We start from the raw sequence: 20,593 nt of genomic DNA, 5'->3' as shown, positions 1-20,593 counted from the left end.
ATGTCACTTATATATTTACAGCAATTTTAAAAATCTAATATTTATTACTTAATTGTGAAAGCTTCCCTACAAACATTTTACTTTGGATATCTGAGTTACTATAAAATGATCTTTTGGTTTTGAGTTTTTGCGTTAATGGCTCCACCAAATAATCTTGTAAAGGATCATGCTGACCTCTTTGAATCCTCACCTCACAGTCAATTATGTTTGAGAGGTTCAGTGATATATCCTCTTCCCCTCAGTGATTCTATGTCAGGACCCAAATAGGCAAGGAAGGAGAAATAAAATAAAATAAAAAGACTATTTTGGTACAGAAAAATTAGTTACCTTTAACTGTGTAATTTTTGTCTTTTTCTGTAATTTGTCTCTTATTCTTGGCTCCCTTCTGAATTTTTTAAGTTAATTATAGATTTTCAGAAGACTTAAGAAGCACTACAATAATTTAGATTTCAATCACTGTTCTAATGTCCTTATTTCTGTTATCCCCTCAGTCACCCAGACGAAAGTTGCATTGAATGAATTTCAACTCTTCCCTTTCCTCCCACCCACCTTCAAATAATCATCAAAATTTGCCACTTTACCTTTACATTTCTTGAATTATCTCTTTTCCTTTTCATTTCTGCCAACCTCTCCTTTAGTGGCTTTCATTGCTTCTAACTCATCCTGTAAAGAAAAAAGCATGAGGAAATCATTGTCATGATTTGTTTTGGGAATTCATGAACCTGAAGGATCCCTCTTTGTTTTATCCTGTGATATCTTGTAAAATCAAAAAAGCTATTTTCACCATTTTTTTCTCTACTAGAATTAATTGCTCTGAGAGCAGATGCCTTAGGCTTTCTTTCTTGAGTTCTTAGACTTGCTCTCTTGAGTTCCTGCAAGCTACTTAAGAAGCTCCTTTCATTCTCAAAAGATTTGTGAGAAGAAATGATCCAATCACTATCTTATAGAAGAGGAAAGAAAAATTAGTTTGAATTCTAAAGACTGAACAATAGATGAAGGTTGTGTTTAGTTAACAATGCCTTAAGTCACCTAAAAGTTGACACAGAGAAAAACCATTTCATGACAAGTCCATCATATCTGGTTTTCCCTATACAGTTAGTGAGATCACTGTTTCTTCAATCTTATGAATCAGATAAAGTAGTTAATCAGATAAAGTAGTTAAGAACCCATAACCACTTTATGGGTTCTTCCTTATTTTTAAGATAAGTGAAGGACATATCAGTAAAGATGTTCTGAAACCACAAAGTTTGAAAACAGCTTCTACTGCGCACAAAGAGCTAATCATCTGTGAGAGGTAGGTGGCAATGTAGGATGATTTCCTGGGGTCCAGCCAAATAAGCCAACCTGTTCATCTCATGCTAGGGCAAACACTCATTGCAGAACTAGTTAGTGAAATTTTCCTTATTTTTTAAACATTTTGTCATTCTTACTCCTCTTTACCTCTTCTTCATGTCGTTGAATTTTTTGTAAGTAAATTTATAAAATATACTTTCAGAGGATATAAATTTCCACATTTCTCTTTATTAGATTCTGTGTTAGTCTATTTCCTAAAATAGTCTGTCCTTCCTATTTGTATTTTTGAAACATACATGTTTCTTTAGAAAATTAGGTGGAGGGCCCAGTGTGGACATGTACACCGTAGGAGAACACAAATGGGAGTGCAGGTATAAGCATATGAGCCAGCTGTAGTCCAGAACTATTCTATGGATGCACCTGTCTCTGGAAAATATTAAACCTGGTTTACTTTGGTGGGAAGGTAGGTTAATTATACCCAAATGTCATTTTTTAAAGAAATGTGAACTGTGACCCCATTAATTTTTTGAGAAGATATATAGAGAATCTGTCGTTTTCCATTTTGTGATTAGAGAGCAAAACCAATCTCTAGAACAAAGTGAATTTACTGTAAAATGAGCTATATGAGGAAAAGGGAAACAATGCATTTTCAGATGCATTTTTCAGATTCATTTTTTATCTCTTCCAAAAAAATAGCAAAGACATCACCACGCATTTTTTTTCTTGTTAGAAATCTTTGAAAAGAATCTCAGCCTTTGTTAAAGAGTGTGGTGCTGTTAGTGTCTTGTTTATTAAGTCATATGTAGTGCAGTTGTTAGGAAATCTTCAAACAGGCTCTACTAAGTTTCTCTGTGAAGAAACAGATTCTCAGTTCTACTAAAAATGTACATTGAATGATCTTAGCCAGTATAACTGCATTCTATTGCTTGCCCGGTCTAGACTGTCCATTCACCTCACTGTTTTCTCTAATCCCGTATATCATCTCTCATTAGATGCATAATATTACACCCGTTTTCATTTAATGTCCATTAAGCAACTGTTCCTGTAGAGTTCTAAGCTTTGTGGGTGACTCAGATCCAGATGTGTCATGTTCCTTATAGCAGAAGTATAGAGACTCTACCTGACAAGAGGAAACACAGAATCATAACAGCACAGAACTAGAAAGAATTTTGGAGCATGTATAGTTACATTTGATTCCCCACAATGACAAAAAAAGTGAGGATTCTTCAAGCAGAAGTCTATATTTTTGGAGAACTCTGGCTAACTGAATCTTCTTAGTTGTTACAGAAGTGTTGATATTAATAGTTGTATAAATGGTCAAACATTAAGTGATATTGGACACTAAAAAAGGATACGTGAGTCAAAAATTAATTTATGTACTGGGGTTCAGGTATTGCATCTTAAAAAAGGCAAATTCTCTTTGGGTTTCATGGAATGAGAGAGATTTTGAGAAGCAAACAGAGAGGGATGCATTTGACACTAGGAAATGCCTGGTGTCAGAACTAAGCACAAGGCCTGTTTGGTGCAAGGGGTTAGAGCAATTGCCCTAAGTGCATGGTACACAATGGACTCTCAATAAACATTCACTGAATGAAGGACAGAATTAATGACTGAGTGAATGATGCAGCAGTCTTTCTTGTCCAGACTTGGGGTAGCAAGGGAGCCATAAAATAGGGGTCCCCAACCTCTGGGCCACAGACCAGTACTGGTACGGGCCTGTTAGAAACTGGATTGCACAGCATCAGGTGAGCTTGAATGTAATGCACTTTAATCATCCTGAAACAGTCCCCCTCTGCCCCATTCCTTGAAAAATTGTCTTCCAGGAAACCAGTCCTCGGTACCCAAAAAGTTGGGGACTGCTGTTACCGCTGCTATAAAGGAAGTCTAATGACAAAAAATCACATGGAACCTCAACATCAGCCCGCATGCTTTGACATTGACCCCTCTGCACACTTCAGTCCTAGCCTAGATTCTGCTTTTGTAGAATTACCATGGCAGTGGGAACTAACATTAATTTATTTTTACCCACTATATAGGGTTTTAAGCCTACTTTTCTCTTGTGTCTTAATAAAGTACTGGTTTTGCATCTCTCTGTAAAGGCTGCAAATTGCTGCCATCCCTTGAACTGTAACAAAGACCTTATTATCATCTTTGAAAAAGTCATATTGTCTATCTAGACCTCCACCTCCTCTCACCCCTGCTATTGAAACATTGGAAATGCCAAGTATTTGACTCACTTCCTTCTAGGATGTGTTCTCTTTGGGTTCATTCTAAAATGATGTGAAACGTTGGAACTTTGCAGATAATTTCAGCTTCCCACAGTTTCTGAGACCCCTTTCTGTTGGAAATAACACCATTGTAATGCAGATACTCCCAATACCCTGTGGAATTTCAAAGATTCTATAAATGACTGACCACAGGATATCCCCTTTACAAAAATTTCAATCTGTGTTATTGAAAATGGGTCCTTATGTGGAGGGTCAGCTGCAACCAGACACAGTCCCATCAAAAGGACTGACCTTCAATAGATCTTTGGCAGAAGAAGGAGAGCTAACAAACAATTAAAGATGAGCTTTATCCCTTCTTTTCTTTTAAAAATATGGAAGGTAATATTTTGGTAGAAATTGTCTGAATAAGATTTGTAACTTAAATCTCACAGTTTAAGCTTAAAACCTCACAACGTTGAAGCCAGTAAAGCATGAAAAAGACTATCAGTACATATTGTCCAAAAATGCAGTGACATTATGACATTCTCATGTAAACATGGGATCAAACCTCAAACCGAGCTGAGTGTATTCATCGAAGATTTAGCAGTTTATTCTCTGTGCCTTTATCAGCTGTAAAATGCGAGTGTTGTTTAGCTACTGTGTGTTTAGTCTTAGGCATAGACATCTTGTTTGAATAACTATAGCACCAAGGAGGCTAAGAGAGGTAAACCAAAAAGCTCCCGATAACCCAGAACTGTGAGGAGGGGCAAGAATAAGCAAAAATCAGATCAACTCACACACTCAAAGAAAATGGGCTAGAAAATAACATTGTATCCTAAACTCACAAAAGAGTTGGGTGACTGGAGTCTTTCTGGACCTGGAAATAAATCCATCTTGCCCCAGAAGAAATGGGTGAGAGAATAATCCAAATTTAGAAGCATGCTGCAGGGCAATATTTGAAATACATTCTAACTGAAATCTGCTGCAGATTGAAAAGGAACATCTTATAGACAATTGATTGCTTCTTGAAATATAATAAAAACAAGTTTTGAAAATGTGTATATGAAAACATTAACCTATATGGAGAGAAAAGGCAGCATTTATTTTGTAATGCTATCAGGCAGTAATTCAATTTTCCATTAACTGGACTTCAAGTATTCTGTTTCAGGTCATAGATTGGTGGTGCTTATCATATAAAGTGGCCAATAAGATTTACAAATAATACCTTTAGTGCTTGGGTTTGTGGTTGTATCTTTAGAAAAGAAAATCAATTTAATTCCATGCATTGGTTTTCTCCTTAAAATTCATGCAATTTGAATATGATTGACAGGGTACTGCATCATTATGCAGTCTATTAGATGGACCGATTATGCTTATGAATACAAGAGTGAGTGAATGAAAGCAATGTGTAATTGATTCTACACTTGGTCTGACTGTTCATTAACAGTTTGAATGTAGCGCAGTTGCTTCTCAAATAAAAAACTATGAGAGTGACCTATATATGTACTCTCTCATTTGTTCTAAAATACATTATGCTGATTTTTTTGCAGAATGTTTTGCTGAATTTGTTTTGGCAAGGGTAATTCTGATTGGATCTTTGTAAATAATTCTAGTGCTTCTAGTACTTACTTGACATTCCAATCGCATATTTTTCAATTTATACTTTTGGAAATAAACATTGGTTCTTCCTATCCCCCTTTTTAAAGAGCTTCTAGCCTACCCACCTCTGCAATATAGTTCAAACAATGAGGTGGGGAAGAGTGAGGTGGTGGCTATAGCTTCAAAACAAAAGAGCTGATTGGTAGACTGATAGATTACAAAAATAGAGGAGTAAAAGTAGGTTCCATTTTGTCTCACCACATTTTAATCTGATAAAGCACAAAAGGGCCTGCCATCTTATTTTCCATATCTCTTCAAAGGGTTGCATTTGCAATGTCGATTAAAGGTACAAATATCATTGCTGTTTTCTCTGCTTTCCTCAGTTGTATAAGAAAGGGCTTCAGACTCATGTAGGCTATTTCTTCTTTCTTGAATGTGGAGCTGGAATAGCATTATGGGAATAGCATTATTTTGATTGCTCACAGGGAAATATGATGCTGATTCTAGAACAGCCATCCCTGATCTTTCCTCTGACCATACCTTCCTGCCATATGTTAAGACAGAAGAAGCAACAAAACCAGTGTTGGTCCAGGCAATTCCATTTGGGAACTACAATTATACTGTGATCTGTAAATCAGATTGTATTTACAACTAATAAATGTATTAATCTCATACTCTAATTTTTCTCCAGCTCTGATATTTTTTTACTTACCAAGATAATAAATCTGAGAACACAATACTGGGAGTAGATTTTTGTGTGTGTGTGATGAGAACTTTTAAAATTTACTCTCTTGGCAACTTTCAAATATGCAATACAGTTTTATTAACTATATCATGGTATTTTTACATTCTCAGGACTCACTTATTTTGTAACTGGAAGTTTGTACCTTTTGATCACCTTCATCAGTTCTGCCACCTAACCACCAAGCCCTGTCTCTAGCAACCATCAATCCGTTCTCTGTATCTATGAGCTATTTTTTTGTTGTTGTTGTTGCTATTGTTTTAGATTCCACATACAAGTGGAATCATACAGTATCTGGCTCTCTGTGTTTGATTTACTGCATTTAGCATACTGCCTCAAGGTCCATTCATGTTGTTGAAATGGCAGATTTCCTTCCTTTATTCCTTTATATGGCTGAATAATATTCCACTGCATGTACATGGCATGTTTGTTTGTCCATTCATCCATGACTGATGCTCATTTATCTGGACAAGAATAAATTAGAGTTTTTAGAATGTACAATTCAATTCTTGATAGGCATTCAGAAGAGCAATTGCATTTATAAGCAACAAAGAATCTTAGAGGTCCTCTTATTCAATTCCTCCTTTTAGCTTTGAAGATGGAAGTGCGAAGAGAGTGAGTTCCCCAAGGTCACACAGCTGGTTAGTAACCAATCTAGGACTTCTGACCTATAATCAGATATTAATTCTTAAAGTTTAGTGTTTTTTCCACACCAGAGAAGAGGTGATAAAAATACAACAAGTAAACATTGAAAAATCTCCTCTGTCATTCTTGCCTGTGTCTTCAAGATGCCTTGGATGTTGCTGCTGCCGGTGATAATTACTATTTCTTGAGCCTCTGCATGTACCAGACATCAAATTAAATGCTTATGTTTTCATTGTTGTATTATACCATAATAAATGCTTTATTTTATTTTTATCCACAAATTTTTATGAAAATGCTACTGTGTTTAATAATAAAATATACATCTTCACAAAGCATCATTGAAGTTATAATAGTTGTCCTAACTTGTTCTTAATCAATGGATTTTGAAACTATTCCTGTGAAAGAGTAGTCTATAATATTTTTGGTATTAAAATGAACCCTTATATTCACAAGGCTCACCGAGCCACTTAACCATGTTTAAGGTTTCTTCAACTGCCCAGACATCATTCTGTACTTCATTTGTCTCCATCACAAAGTTAAATATTAATGATGCCATAAGCACAGAAGAGACCACAGAGATCACCTAAGCAGCTGGTTTGTTTTCCAGATAAGAAGACCAAGACCAATAAAACAATGGCTTCATCTGAGCATTTGATAATTCAGAACTAGAGCTGGAATTAGAAGGCAGGACTCCCAATTGAATTTTATAACAGAAAAAAAAGGAAATCCTTGGTGTGGAAGAGCTACTTATAAATATTATGAAAAAGTAAAATAATTTTAAAAATGTCCCTCCAAGCCTCACATAGATTCAGCTCCAGCTTTGAGGATCTGAGAGGTCATCATATTGGTCAATAATGACACTCAATCCTAGCTGTGATAAATTTAATATACAGCCTAAAATACAGAGATCGTATTTTGAGATTGGGGATGCTCATTTATTGGCTATTTCTTCTCAGGCTTTTAATTAAATGGAGAGCTCAAGAACTTGAAGGACTAATTTTTCATAAACGTTATTTACATTATGTGAAAAATAATGGCTAAAGAAAAAGGCAAAGGAAAAGTTTATGATGTCACTGTTTCCCAATCTTGTGAACTCCTCTCTATCTTTCCTCCCCATTCATACCCCTAAGCCCTGCTCTTACTTGGCTCTAATATGTCTTTATGACCCCAGATAAGAGACACTTATTCTTGACCTTCTCTATTCATAAAATATGGAAACCAAGCTCGTAACCTCTTGTTTCTTATACACTGTTTGATGTATAGAAGAGGCAATGGGGAAGAACTGAAAAAAATGCACTCCACCTTCAACAATGCAATAAGGATGCCAAAACTTCCCTAGAATAGTTTCCAAAGGTTAATGTGTGGAGGCTTAGTCCCATGAGGCACTTTGCAAAACAGGTTTCAGCAGTCGAATGTATTTCAGGAACAGCCCACATCATGTCCCCATTGTGCAGACTCACAGTGTGCTGTCTCGTGCTGAAGGTCCCAAGGGGTCCTGCCCATTGATAACTGGTTGACTTTAATTTTACTCAGTGATTTCCAAATTTAATGGACCTTTACACCCATATTATACTGAACCCACTTTGGGAAATGCTTCCCTGTAGAATTATAATAGCTGGCTAAAAACATCAAGTAGTCACAAAAGGGATAATAAGGTAAAGCTAAGTATAATGTATCTTATTAATACAGTATATGCTTCATTAAAGACAGAAACTAATGTACAATGTTCACATAAAATTCACTACATAGGATATAGGACTTGTTTTACTATATTCAACTCTTTTTACTATTATTACAAAAAATATCAGTGTGCTTTTTTTGATAAATACAAACTAATTTTCCTTTATCATTTCTTTTTATTGTAGTGGTTCTCACAGTAGAGCTAGATATTCTTGTGAAATAACATCTTCATGAACTCACTATTGACATATCTCCCTATTTTAATCATCAGATATCATTTTTAATATTATCTGCTTATCTGAATAACCAGATATTTAATATTATCTGAAACAGTTTAAATACTGTTTCAGAGTTAAAAGTTGAAATCAACATTTTGTGATTTTCTCAAAAATCGAATGATACTCAATATTTTGCAGGTAATTAACAAAGATTTTTTTCTTGGTGATTTATTTTCTGCTATTTAAATATCATATGAAATTTAGAACTATTCCACACATTCATAAGAATGTGCTCTTATTCTCTCTTTATTTTAAAAATTAAATGGTACTGATTAGCCAAAAATTTTTCATTTCATTACAATATTCCAAAGCTATTAGACTAAATTTTCTTTTTTGATAAAAACTGGTTGGTTGTTGTTACATCAATGAAATGGGCTAACAATCTAGATTAACTTACAAAACTGGGAAGCAGGAGTTTGAAGGTATTTTCGAATAATTTGAATTAATTTTTTAAATAATCTTTATGGACTTAGAGTTAGGACAGCACTTTTTATTATGAGCCTAAAATGAAAAGTTTACATATGTGTAGGTATTAAAAGAATTCTACAGTGGCTGGCTTTATGTGCAAAAAAGAGAGAAATCAAATTTTGTGTCTTCAATATAAACAGAGGTTGAAAAGTATAGATTGCTTTTTGAAAATTTTAATACCTGGGTTGGGAAAAAGTAGGTTTACAGTTATGAGTATGCAAAACACAACTTATTCTTGTATTATTATTTACTAATTATTGTATTATTTTCCATATGAACAACTATAAACCTATTTTTTGCCCCATGTTGCATAGTAAAAAAATAGAAGGCAGGTGATTATTTGGGACTATTATTCCTAGGATACCTCATGTATGTGAGGATTGGAAGGTTGCATTTTAAAATCGTTAGTGGTGGGGTCAGTATTAGCTCAAGTGACTACTTCATCATAGCAGACACTAAAATTGACAGAGGTGCTTTAAAAGTACTCTTTTCAGGGTTATTATAATCATAAATTATCTTGAGATGTTTTCAGAAGCTTGCCCGTCTTTAACGGGTACAGTGCCTGAATCTATCATCTTATTTATAAGTAAGGTAATGTGTAGTGTTAATTCTTCCTTTCTTTGTCAATTCAGAATGCTTATCTTTCAGGCAATTATTTCGTAGTTTATTTCCTATCAAGGTTTTATGTTCTGCCAGGGCGCCAATTATTTGCATCTTACACTGTAATTCGTCTCACTGGGATCTGACCGATGGTGATGAAACGCTGTGTTAGTAGGGGTTTCTTTTCACAGCTATCACCAGTCTGGGAAAGCGCCTCCTGCTGGAGGTTGTACTATCTCAAATCTTCTATCCCAGAAACATTTGCATCCCCAGCATTTCTTAGCTTGTTTGTCTCCAGGCTCCAACACAAATCTGTAAAATAAATACAGCACAAGTTACGTGAGAAGTGAAAAATACCTCGCTTATCCTATTTTTCTTCCGTTTGTATCTACAGATGTCATCCACACTGTAGGGCCGATAGCAAGGGGCCACATAAACGGTTCCCACAAGGAAGACCTTGCAAATTGCTATAAATCATCTCTGAAGCTGGTGAAGGAAAATAACATTAGATCAGTTGTAAGTATCTTTACATTCTTTATTTCTTATTCTTTTTCAGCCTTTATATTTCAGAAATCAGTCTTGTCCAAAATGAGGGTAGAAAATCGTTTCCAAAATTTTGATGTGGTGATTGCTGGAGGGAGGAGAGTATAAGGGGACTAAATGGTAATGTGAAAAAAAGTACAATAAATATTAAAGGTAGTCAAAAAATTCTTAAAACTAAGTTTGAGGATCTTAGTGATGTCATCTGTTGGTTATCATGGCTCCACTCTTTTATCTGCCCTAAGTATTTGCTAAATTGTTCATGATGTTTGAAATTTAAAACATCATGAACAATTTAGAACCTCAGAACTGGAACCGTCTCATCTAGCTTCCTCTCTCATTTGCCATTTTCTTTTGAAGAATGCATGCATGTTTTTACTTGACAGTTGTTATTCCTTTAGATTTATTTTCCTTTTCCTGAAGTAATATTCTGTGATTGGGTATGCTACATTCCTTCTAAGTTTTATCAGTTTAGACAGAGAGAGTTCAGAAAATGTGGATCTAATCTACTTCTTAACCAGTAGCCTGAGATGAAAGGCAGTCTTCTCTAGTTGGATTTGGAGGTATTTATTCACCTGCTTTTCTTTTACAATATGTAGTACATTTATTACAGCTCAATTACACAATAAAAAGAAGACTATGAGAAAAAATAAGAGTGTTAAATACCTGAGAGTCAGTTAATTGGGGCAGAATCCTTGGGTCACTTTATCTAAAGTATAGCCTTGTGGTTATTGTAGGGCAATTAAAACTTGACTTCTTGTAAGTTTGAATGGGTCAGCATTGCTTGGGAGTTCATAAAAGTGGTGGTTTTATTATTTGCATGAAGAAGCATTGAGAGTCAGACACTTTTAGATAAATTTAATCATCACTGCATTTTTCATGTATTAATATAATTATAAAGTGACTTTTTCAATGTACAGTAGTTTGCTTAAAATAAAAAAAAACTTTTATAAACCAATTATATAGCCTTTAAAATCTTTGTATAATTATTAACAGAGCTGAATATTTTATTTCACTCTTTAATTTAAAAAAAAATCTCTTTACAAATGAATCAATAAGTAAGACTATTCTGTCTTAGAGGAGAAAATTCAAGTTCAAAGAGAATGGAGCAAATCAAACTACTAAACCAGTTGGCTAATTTTATTCTCTACAGGAAAATAGAAAAATCAAAACAGGTGTGCACATTCAGAGGATAATTAAAATGTTGTCAATATGGCTTATTGATTTTAAAGGACAAGGGCTGAAGTACTTGGAAAAATGTTTATGTATAGAAGTTTCAACTGGGAAAACATGGACCTTGAAACTTGAAGAGAATTTACCAATTTATTTACTGGCATCTCTATTTTTTTTTTTTTGCAAATAAATAAGGAGAGGCTAGATCATTACAAACAGTGTAAAAAATAGCACCAATTCTTTTAATAGGGAAAAGAAACAAGAAACATTCCTAACTAATATGATCTTAATACAATAATATCTGCTGTTGTATGACTTCCTTCCACTGGGAAAGGAGATGAAGAATCATGGACTAAGTTAAACTAACTTTTATCAGATGGCTTGCAGATGGACATAAGCAATACTCTAGTCATTTTGGGATTGGAATTAGGTCTACCTTAACTTCTTTGATGATATTTTGAAGGTATACATGTTACTTGGATAAAATGAGCAGGTAGTGCTAAACTGAAATTATTCCAATATTAGTAATTAAAAATGGAGATGAAAACTATCTTTGAAATGTGAAATAAAATGTTCAGCTAAGTTAATCTCCATGTTATGGCATGGTTGACTGGAGTCATCATTAAATGTCTTGTATATTATTCATAAAAAGAAAAAAATCCATTTTTCTTCCCTCTTGCTTTCCCTTTCCTTCCTTCCCTTCTTTCTCTCCCCAGTTTTTTTTTTTTCTTGAAAGAGGAAATGTGGCTTTCTGCTTTGCATGGAATGTCATATTCTTGAGCAACATTAAAAACATAATAATGCTAATGTCATCAGATCCTCATTATTTGGAGGTTAATTGAAAATTCTTAGAAATGTGATTGAGACCGGATAGGTGTTTTACATTACAGGCTTGTACTTTGTAGATTTATCACAATGGATGGGGAGAGGTGGTTGATATAAAAAGCCTGCTTATTAAAATGAAAAAAAAAAACTTAACTTGAGCTCATTTGTATACGTCACCAAAAATTTCTCTTAAACCTTTTTTTTTACCAGGATAGCTTAGTGTTTGCTTTACCAATTATCACTGCGTGACCATGGACAAGTCAAGTCAATGTACTGCAGCCTCGGTTTCCACATACAAATAATCAGTAAATTTTTCCTGCTATCTCAGACCTAATTCATGAAGTATTATGGGGGCATTGGAGATAATGGATATAAGTTTTTTTTTTAAGATTTTAAGTTTAAAACTGTTAATTCTCTTTTAAAGTGTTTGGCAATATTACTTCAAGTATAAGATATTTTCACGTTTTATGATTTGGTGAATTTAGGAGATGGGGATAACTCTTCCTTTGATATCTGTTTTGCAAACCAGACTTTTAGACATTTATCATATTATTTATTGATTCTTTTAAACCAGAAATATATTATTATAAAGTATTCGGTTAGTATATTTGCAAAGAAAAATTCATTTTTTCCCTCATCCAGTGTAGAAAAACCTCATTCTCTCCTACTTTGAGTTTCTTCCCTGTGAATCTAACTTAGTACTCACACAAAACACTTCTAGTCACCAAATGTGTGGCGTTTCTAACCCACAGCAAGCAATTCTATGCAACAGCAGCTGAGTGTCCTACAGTTTAACTCAATTCTGATAATATCTATTTGAAGATAGTATTGGCTCTCAAAGGTTAGGACTCAGTCCCATCAGAATGCCCCCCCCCCAACACTTTAGATGCCAGTCACAAAGTCCAAGTTATCATTATGGTTTTCCAACTACGTTTTGTTTTAGAACAAAGCTACAAAAATAAATAAGGAGTAACCAGTTAAAACCAAGTAGCACATATGTAACAAATTAGCCATAAGCTAATATAGTAAATGCCACATGAGAATATATTACTCTGGATCACAGCACAGCCAGACTATGCTGTAATTATAGATGTCTTCAAAATCTCAGTGACTTTTCTTCAGAGACCCTGGCTTGTGGGCATTCCATCATCTCATAGTTGTACTATCTGGAACTAACAACCTCTCCAGCCATAGAACAGAGGCTTGGCAAAACCATGCATGAAATTTTTACTGTCTCATGTTAGAAGTGATACACATTGTTTCTGTTCTCATAGTCCTGTCTACTGCAAAGGGGAGGGCAATATCTGTGAACAAATGAAATATTTGATGGGCACCACTTTTCTGCCAAATTAAACCAAAGGCTTTGGGATCACAGTAGAGGGGTCAGAGATAACTGCATTACTCTAACTTCTTCAAATTAATATATTCTTCAGATTTTTACTGGAGGTAAAACTCCAGTATGAAGTTTTCTATGGTCATGCATATGACCAAATTGTATGGTCATGCATATTTATTTGATAAATAATAACATCCACTGTGTACCAAGGTATTTTTAAAGTATCTTCCAGACAATGTACCTGTTATCGTCAAATATATGATTTGTCTCTATCTCATGACCATCCTAAAAAATAGACGAGATCATCTTGTTCATTCTATGATGCCAGAGTACTTTCTAGTTTTCTCATCACTTTGAAATATCTTCCCACAGATGTCTGAAATTCCATAATTAATCAGTAATTTATGACGGTCAGGCATTGTTCTTTCTCTGTAATTTCCCTTTAAAATATAAACACTCATGGAATCATCAGATAATTAATTTTCTAATACTTTAATATGAAAGGATTATCAAATTACTTTTCAGTTTAGCAGGACAAATCAGAGGGAGACACACTAAGCACCTCAGCCTGCGGGCAGAGGAGAATTGAAAGCAACTCTGAAGAGAGGTTGGGAGAGACAGAAAACAGAGGGGGTCCAAATACATTTCTCCTACTTCCCACTTTTGCTAAACAAAGAGACTTTTTAATTAGATAAGAGGGAAAGTGGTCGTTGTACATAACTATCTAGAAACAAGGTAGTTATTTGGTTGCTGGATGTGACATTTATGGATAAAGTTTCCCCTGTGAAAAAATATTTTTTTATTAGTTTAGGACAGAAAATTTTCTTACATTTTTTTCCTATCCATTCTTTTTGGTGGATTTTAAACATGTGTACCCACGTTTGGTTTAAATTTTTAAATAATAAAATTAATTAATACATTTAATAGTTTGTTTTCCTGGCATGTCTCTTCTATAAATGAGTAATTAGCACAGCTTTATTACTACCAAGGGATGTTTTAATTTAGGATTTTAATCATGATTCTTGTTCCACTGTTATCATAATTTCAAATAAAAAATCTGACAATATGTCACGCTTCCCACACCTAGTTTGTGCAAGTATCTTATCCCTTATAACTTACTTTCAATATAATTCAGATATTTTTCTCTACCTATGAGTCCAACTTGGAGAAAAGTCAAATATATATAAATCTACTTTTATATACATTCTTGACAAGCTTGATAATGTTGATTCCACTGTAGAAAAAAAGTAAAGTGCCATGTAGGTGATAATTATAGATAGAAGCAACTGGAAAATGGGAATAGGAAAAACAGTTGAAATAAAAGTCAAGGAGAGTGCAGGTTTTCTCAGTAAATCCTTAGGAAAGATAAAGGTAGATGTCAAAAAATAGACCCAAGTGTAGAACCAAAGTATTCTTTATATATATGTATATATTTTTTCTTTATTTAGAAATGAAATCACCTCAAAATGTTAATTCTTTATTTGCACTAGTGACCATAATATGAGTTACTCCCAGGTAATAAATGACCTAAAAATCCATGCAAATTAAACAATAATACATGATATACTAATATTTAAGCCTATATTTTAGAACCACATTATTCTAATTCATGTGACTTGAGAAGTGAATAATCATACAAGTAAAATAAGCAACTATTTTTTTCACTTCTGTGACAAAGCTGTATCCTGAAAATATTAAAAGGATATTATGGAATTGGGGGAGGAAAACCCGTATTCAAAATATCCTCTTGCATGTATATTACACAAAACATGTGAATGAAAATTGTTCCTATTGGTAAAAACCTTGGTAAAACCTTAGGGGTAACTGCAGGGTTGAGGGTGAGAGGGAAAATTTCTATTGAACAAGGGCTATATAAAGGAAATAGTAATACTGTATCCATTTTCAGTAGGTGCTGGTGGACAGGGTGGCATAGATATTATCTTGTGTATCATATTGCCTCTGTGTGTCTGTGTGTGTGTTTGTATAGTGAGCATAGACATATTTTATAATGATTTTTATAAATTATTCTTAATCCCTATTTCTCTATTTATTACAATATGGTCATGCATACCTCAATGGTAAATTCTACCATAGGGCTCAATTTTAGGAACTTAATCCATGCCACTCAAAAAGGATCGCAGTGATTTATTCTCTCAGTATCAGTTATATAGATTCATATTTGTCAGTATTAGACATTTTAGAAAACTTTTAATTGACAAAATATAGCCTACTCATTTTGATATTCTTTGAGTAAGGAGAACGTGTAATAATAAAATAAATGTTTTATTAAAATGATCATAACCTAATATTAACCAGATATTATTTATGTTGAAATATTTTTCCATAAAGTCTAACAACTAATTGATGTATGAGTTTCATAGTTTTATGTGATCATAGGCAGACTAAAAGTCGGTTGGGCTTTTTTTTTTTTGAGTGGTCCAGATAACTGTGGGTTTTTTCTTCTTTTTTTTCTCTTTCTCTTTTTAATTTTAATTGTTGTTCAAGTAGAGTTTTCTTTTATCCCCATCCAAGCCCTCCAGGCATTTGTTTAAATGTGTGCACCACTGTGATTGTCACATGAGTGTCATGCTAAATTATGCATTGGTTGGAAATAATTGTAAATCTTCACGGGTAGGAGATACCCAATGCCAACAGAGATCCCTCAAAGCTAGATGATGCTTCCTCCATGAGTCATAGATTTTAACAAATAATACCTTCCAATGGAAGAAATAATAGATGTATAAATTCAGTACTACCTGCAGGTATTTTGGCAATAAGCAACTTGGAAGTTCTGCATTTAATTGTTTCACTCTGGTGTAGGCTTTCATTTTAAGGTGTAGTGAAGTGAATTTTATTTTGCTATACAAGTTCTGTTCTGAGAGGGTTGTCATGGCAATGAGTTCTAGGTTTGAAATTTTTGAATGCTGGTTTTATTTCATTATCGAAGTTTCCATTATAGGCTACATCAATCAATGCAGTCATTTCTTCAAGAAGACTTGTGCATTTTCACTTGCGATTCTCTGATAGCTAGTGATGTTGAACATCTTTTCATATGTCTATGGAGCATCTGTATGTCCTTCTTGGAGAAGTGTCTGTTCAGGTCCTTTGCCCATTTTTAATTAGTTTTTGTTCCTGGTATTGAGTTGTATGAGTTCTTTATATATTTTGGAGATTAAACCCTTGTCTGATGTATCATCATTGGCAAATATGTTCTCCCATGTGGTTGATTCCTTTTTAATTTTGATTATGCTTTCTTTACCCACATAGAAGCTTTTTAATTTGACTTAGTCCCACTTGTTCATTTTTTCCTTTATTTCCCTTGCCCTAGGGGATATATCAGTAAAAATATTGCTGTGTGGAATATCTGAAATTTTATTGCCTTTGTATTCCTCTAGGACTTTTATGGTATCACAACTTTTAGTTTCATGCATTTTGAGTTATTCTGGTGTGTGGTATAAGTTGGTGGTCTAGTTTCTTTTCTTTCTTTCTTTTTTTTTTTTTTGTTTTTGCATGTACCAGTCCAGTTCTCCCAACAGCATTTGTTGAAGAGACTATATTTACTCCATTGTAGGCTTGTGGTCCCTCTGTCAAATATTAATTGACCATAGAGACATGGGTTTATTTCTGGACTCTCTATGCTGTCCTACTGATCTGTGTGTCTGTTCTTATGCCAGTAGCAGACTATTTTGATTATGGTAGCCTTGTAGTATATTTTTGTATCAGGTATTGGGATCCTTCCAACTTTATTCTTCTTTCTCAAGATTGCTGAGGCTATTCTGGGTCTTTTTTGGTTCCATATAAATTTTTGGAGTATTTGTTCTAGATCAATCACCTTACACCTGTCAGAATGGCTATCATTAATAAATCAATAAACAAGTGCTAATGAGAATATGGAGAAAAGGAAACCCTTGTGTACTCTTGGTGGGAATGCAGACTGGTGCAGCCACTGTGGAAAACAGTATGAAATTTCCTTCAAAAAATTAAAAATGAAATTAATTTTGATCCAGCAATTCCACTGCTGGGAACATATCCTAAGAATCCCAAAATACCAATTCAAAAGAACTTAAGCACCTCCATGTGAATAGCAGTGATATTTACAATAGCCAAGTTCTAGAAACAGCCTAAGTGCCCATCAGTAAACCAGTGTATCAAAAAATATGGTACATTTACACAATAGAAAACTACACAGCCAAATGAAGGAACTCCTATCTTTTGCAACAGCATGGATGGAACTGGAGAGCATTATGCTAAGTGCAATAAACCAGTTGGTGGAAGACAACTGCCACTTATAAGAGGGATCTAATGAACAAAATAAACTAACAAAGAAAACAGAAACAAAGATGTGGAAACATGGAACAGACTGACAGCTGCCAGAGGGGAGGAGGAGAGAGGGTAATGGTGGAAAGAAAAGGAAGGGATTAGTCAAAAACATTTATAAATGACCCCTGGACATGGACAATGGTTTAGGGACTAACCATCTTATTTCCCTCCACAATGCACCCCCCTCCCACCCACATTCCCCAACCTTAGTTCATGTCTGTGGATCACATATATAAGTTCTTTGGCTTCTACATTTCCTATACTATTCTTAACCTCCCCCTGTTTTATACTTACCATCTATGATTCTTATTTCCTGTACCTATTTCCCCATTCTACGCTCTCTCCATGCCCACTGATAACCCTTCATGTGATCTCCACTTCTGTGATTCTTTTGTTCTTTTTTTTTAGGTTCAATTGTTGATAATTGTGACATTGTTTTCATTTTACTGTTCATATTTATGATCTTCTTCTTTTTAAAACTTAGATAAGTCCCCTTAACATTTCATATGGTAAGGGTTTGGTGATGATGAACTTCTTTAACTTGACCTTGACCTTCTAGGAAGTATTTTATTTGCCCTTCCATTCTAAATGAAAGCTTTGCTGGATAGAATAATCTTGGATGTAGGTCCTTGCATTTCATGACTTTGAATACTTCTTTCCAGCCTTTGCCTGCAAGGTTTCTTTTGAGAAATCAGCTGAGAGTCTTATGGGAATTCCTTTGGAGGTAACTGTCTCCTTTCCTCTTTCTGCTTTTAAAAATCTCTCCTTATCTTTAATCTTGAGTAATGTAATTATGATGTACCCTGGTATGTTCCTCCTTGGGTCCAACTTCTTTGGGACTCTCTGAGCTTCCTGGACTTCCTAGAAGTCTATTTCCTTTGCCAGATTAGGGAAGTTGTCCATTATTTTTTTCAATTAAGTTTTCAATTTCTTGCTCTCCTTTTTCTCCTTCTGGCACCCCTATGATTTGGATGTTGAAATGTTTAAAGTTGTCCCAAAGGTTACTAAGCCTCCTTCCTTTAAAAAAAATCTTGTTTCTTCATTCTGTTCTGGTTGAATATTTAATTCTTCCTTTTGTCCAAGCCATTGGTATGAGTCCTGGTTTCCTTCCCTTCACTGTTGGTTCCCTGTATATTTTCCTTTATTTCACTTTATTTATCCTTCACTTTTTTCTCTATTTTATGACCATAATCAACCATTTCTGTGAGCATCCTGATTACCAGTATTTTGAATGCTATATCTGATAGGTTGGCTATCTTTTCATCGCTTAGTTGTACTTTTTCTGGAGTTTGATCTGTTCTTTCATTTGATCTGTTCTGCTATTTTTTGTCTCGGTGTGCCTGTTACATAGTAAGGGGCAGAGCCTTAGGTATTTGCCAGGCGGAGGCAACCCATGTTGCTGCCTTGTTGCACTGTATATGGGGAAGGGGTGTAAAAGGGAATGATGCTGCTTGCTCAGCTTCAGGAAGCTTTCAGTCACTTCTTCCACTACTTACAAGCAAATTGGGCCCTTCTGGTGCTGATTTCCAGGTGGGTAGGTTTATGTACATTCTAGGACCCTGTGGGTCTCTCCAACAAACTTTCCTGTAAGGCTGGGAGTTTCTCTCTCAACTGCAACCCCCAGAGGTGTTTTCAGTCAGAGGTTTTGAGGCTTTATTTCTCTGGGCTGGAACCCTGGGTTGCAAGGTCTGTCCCTCACCCCCATTGTTCTTCCTGATTTATCTGCATGCAAATGTGGGACTTCTCACTCCTCCAGCCACTGCCTCACCCTCCCCGGCCCTACAGCTGCTGCCTTGCCATGAGTCCTCTCTACTCTGGCTGCCTGTAAAGCCCCTCCTACTGGTCTAGATGAATATTTCTTTTTTAGTTCCTTGGTTGTCAGACTTCTATACAGTTCAATTTTCTGGTAGTTCTGGTTTGTTTATTTTGTTTTTAAATTTGTTGTTGCCTTCTTTTGGTTATGCGAGGAGGCACAGTGTATCTACCTATGCCTCTATCTTGGCTGTAAGTCTTAAACCCATATTTTTATATACTGCACAACTTATTTCTTACTGTGGTCATATAAGAGAGATGATTTGAGTTAAAAAGATCATTTAGCTATGAAATATAATAATAATAGCTATTATTTTAAAAAACCCCAGTTTGTGCCAGGCACTGTTTTACTCATTTAATCTCAGAACAATCCTGAGTTAGAGAATGTGGTTTTTGTCACCTTAAAGATAAGGAATATAAGCCTGAATGATGATAAATAAATGACTGAGGTCTTACCTCTGACAAAAAGTGAAGGGGGGATTTAAACTGAAGAAGTTTACATCCAGGGCCTTTAGCCCCTGTGCTATCCCCTTTCCTTTCCTTTGCTGTGCCACTAGCATTGTGGGAAGGGCCAAGGATGCTGCATTATGTGGGCTGACCAGGAGTACATCATGAAACTGTCCTTTCTACCACAAAATATTGTAATGTTTTTCTGGATAGTCATATAAGTAAACACTTATCTATAAATAACAAGGTACATTAAAAGTCCTTTTGCTCTCCGTATGTTACTGAGCTACCATGAAAAAGCAAAGAAAGTTTGGCCTTAGTTAGCTCTGAATTTTACCAGGTGTGTGTGAGAAATCATGTCACTTATGGTAGTTGGCAATACATCACCCCTCCTGAGTTTGCATTTCCAGATGTTCTCTTCATGGTGATTCCAAAGACGGAAGTAACTACCTGACTACTTCATTATGTGTGCATAGATTCATGTGTCGCCTTATGCCTAAGCCTTTACATGATGAAATAGAATTTTACTGAAAGTAAATAGAATGTCACTTTCCTTTTATATTACATTTATGGCACTATTTTGATTTTTTAAAAAGTTGACATATTGTTTTGATTGGGGTTACCCTGG

At 34.8% G+C, this 20,593-nt stretch overlaps 1 protein-coding gene across 1 annotated transcript in view; it reads left to right on the top strand.

Moving 5' to 3' along the window:
- The window catches only part of MACROD2 (mono-ADP ribosylhydrolase 2), a 2,162,759-nt gene that overhangs the window by 1,250,119 nt on the left and 892,047 nt on the right, over positions 1-20,593 (top strand). The window contains exon 6 of the mRNA XM_053671340.1: positions 9,907-10,028. Within this exon, the coding sequence (XP_053527315.1) occupies positions 9,907-10,028 (122 nt within the window). The remainder of the gene's footprint in view (positions 1-9,906; positions 10,029-20,593) is intronic.

Source organism: Artibeus jamaicensis, unplaced genomic scaffold (assembly GCF_021234435.1).
Source record: "Artibeus jamaicensis isolate MK-2021 breed Jamaican fruit bat unplaced genomic scaffold, CSHL_Jam_final contig_685, whole genome shotgun sequence".
Classification (NCBI taxonomy): domain Eukaryota; kingdom Metazoa; phylum Chordata; class Mammalia; order Chiroptera; family Phyllostomidae; genus Artibeus; species Artibeus jamaicensis.
Note: the sequence above shows the minus strand (reverse complement) of the source record. Positions and strands in the feature narration are given on the sequence as shown.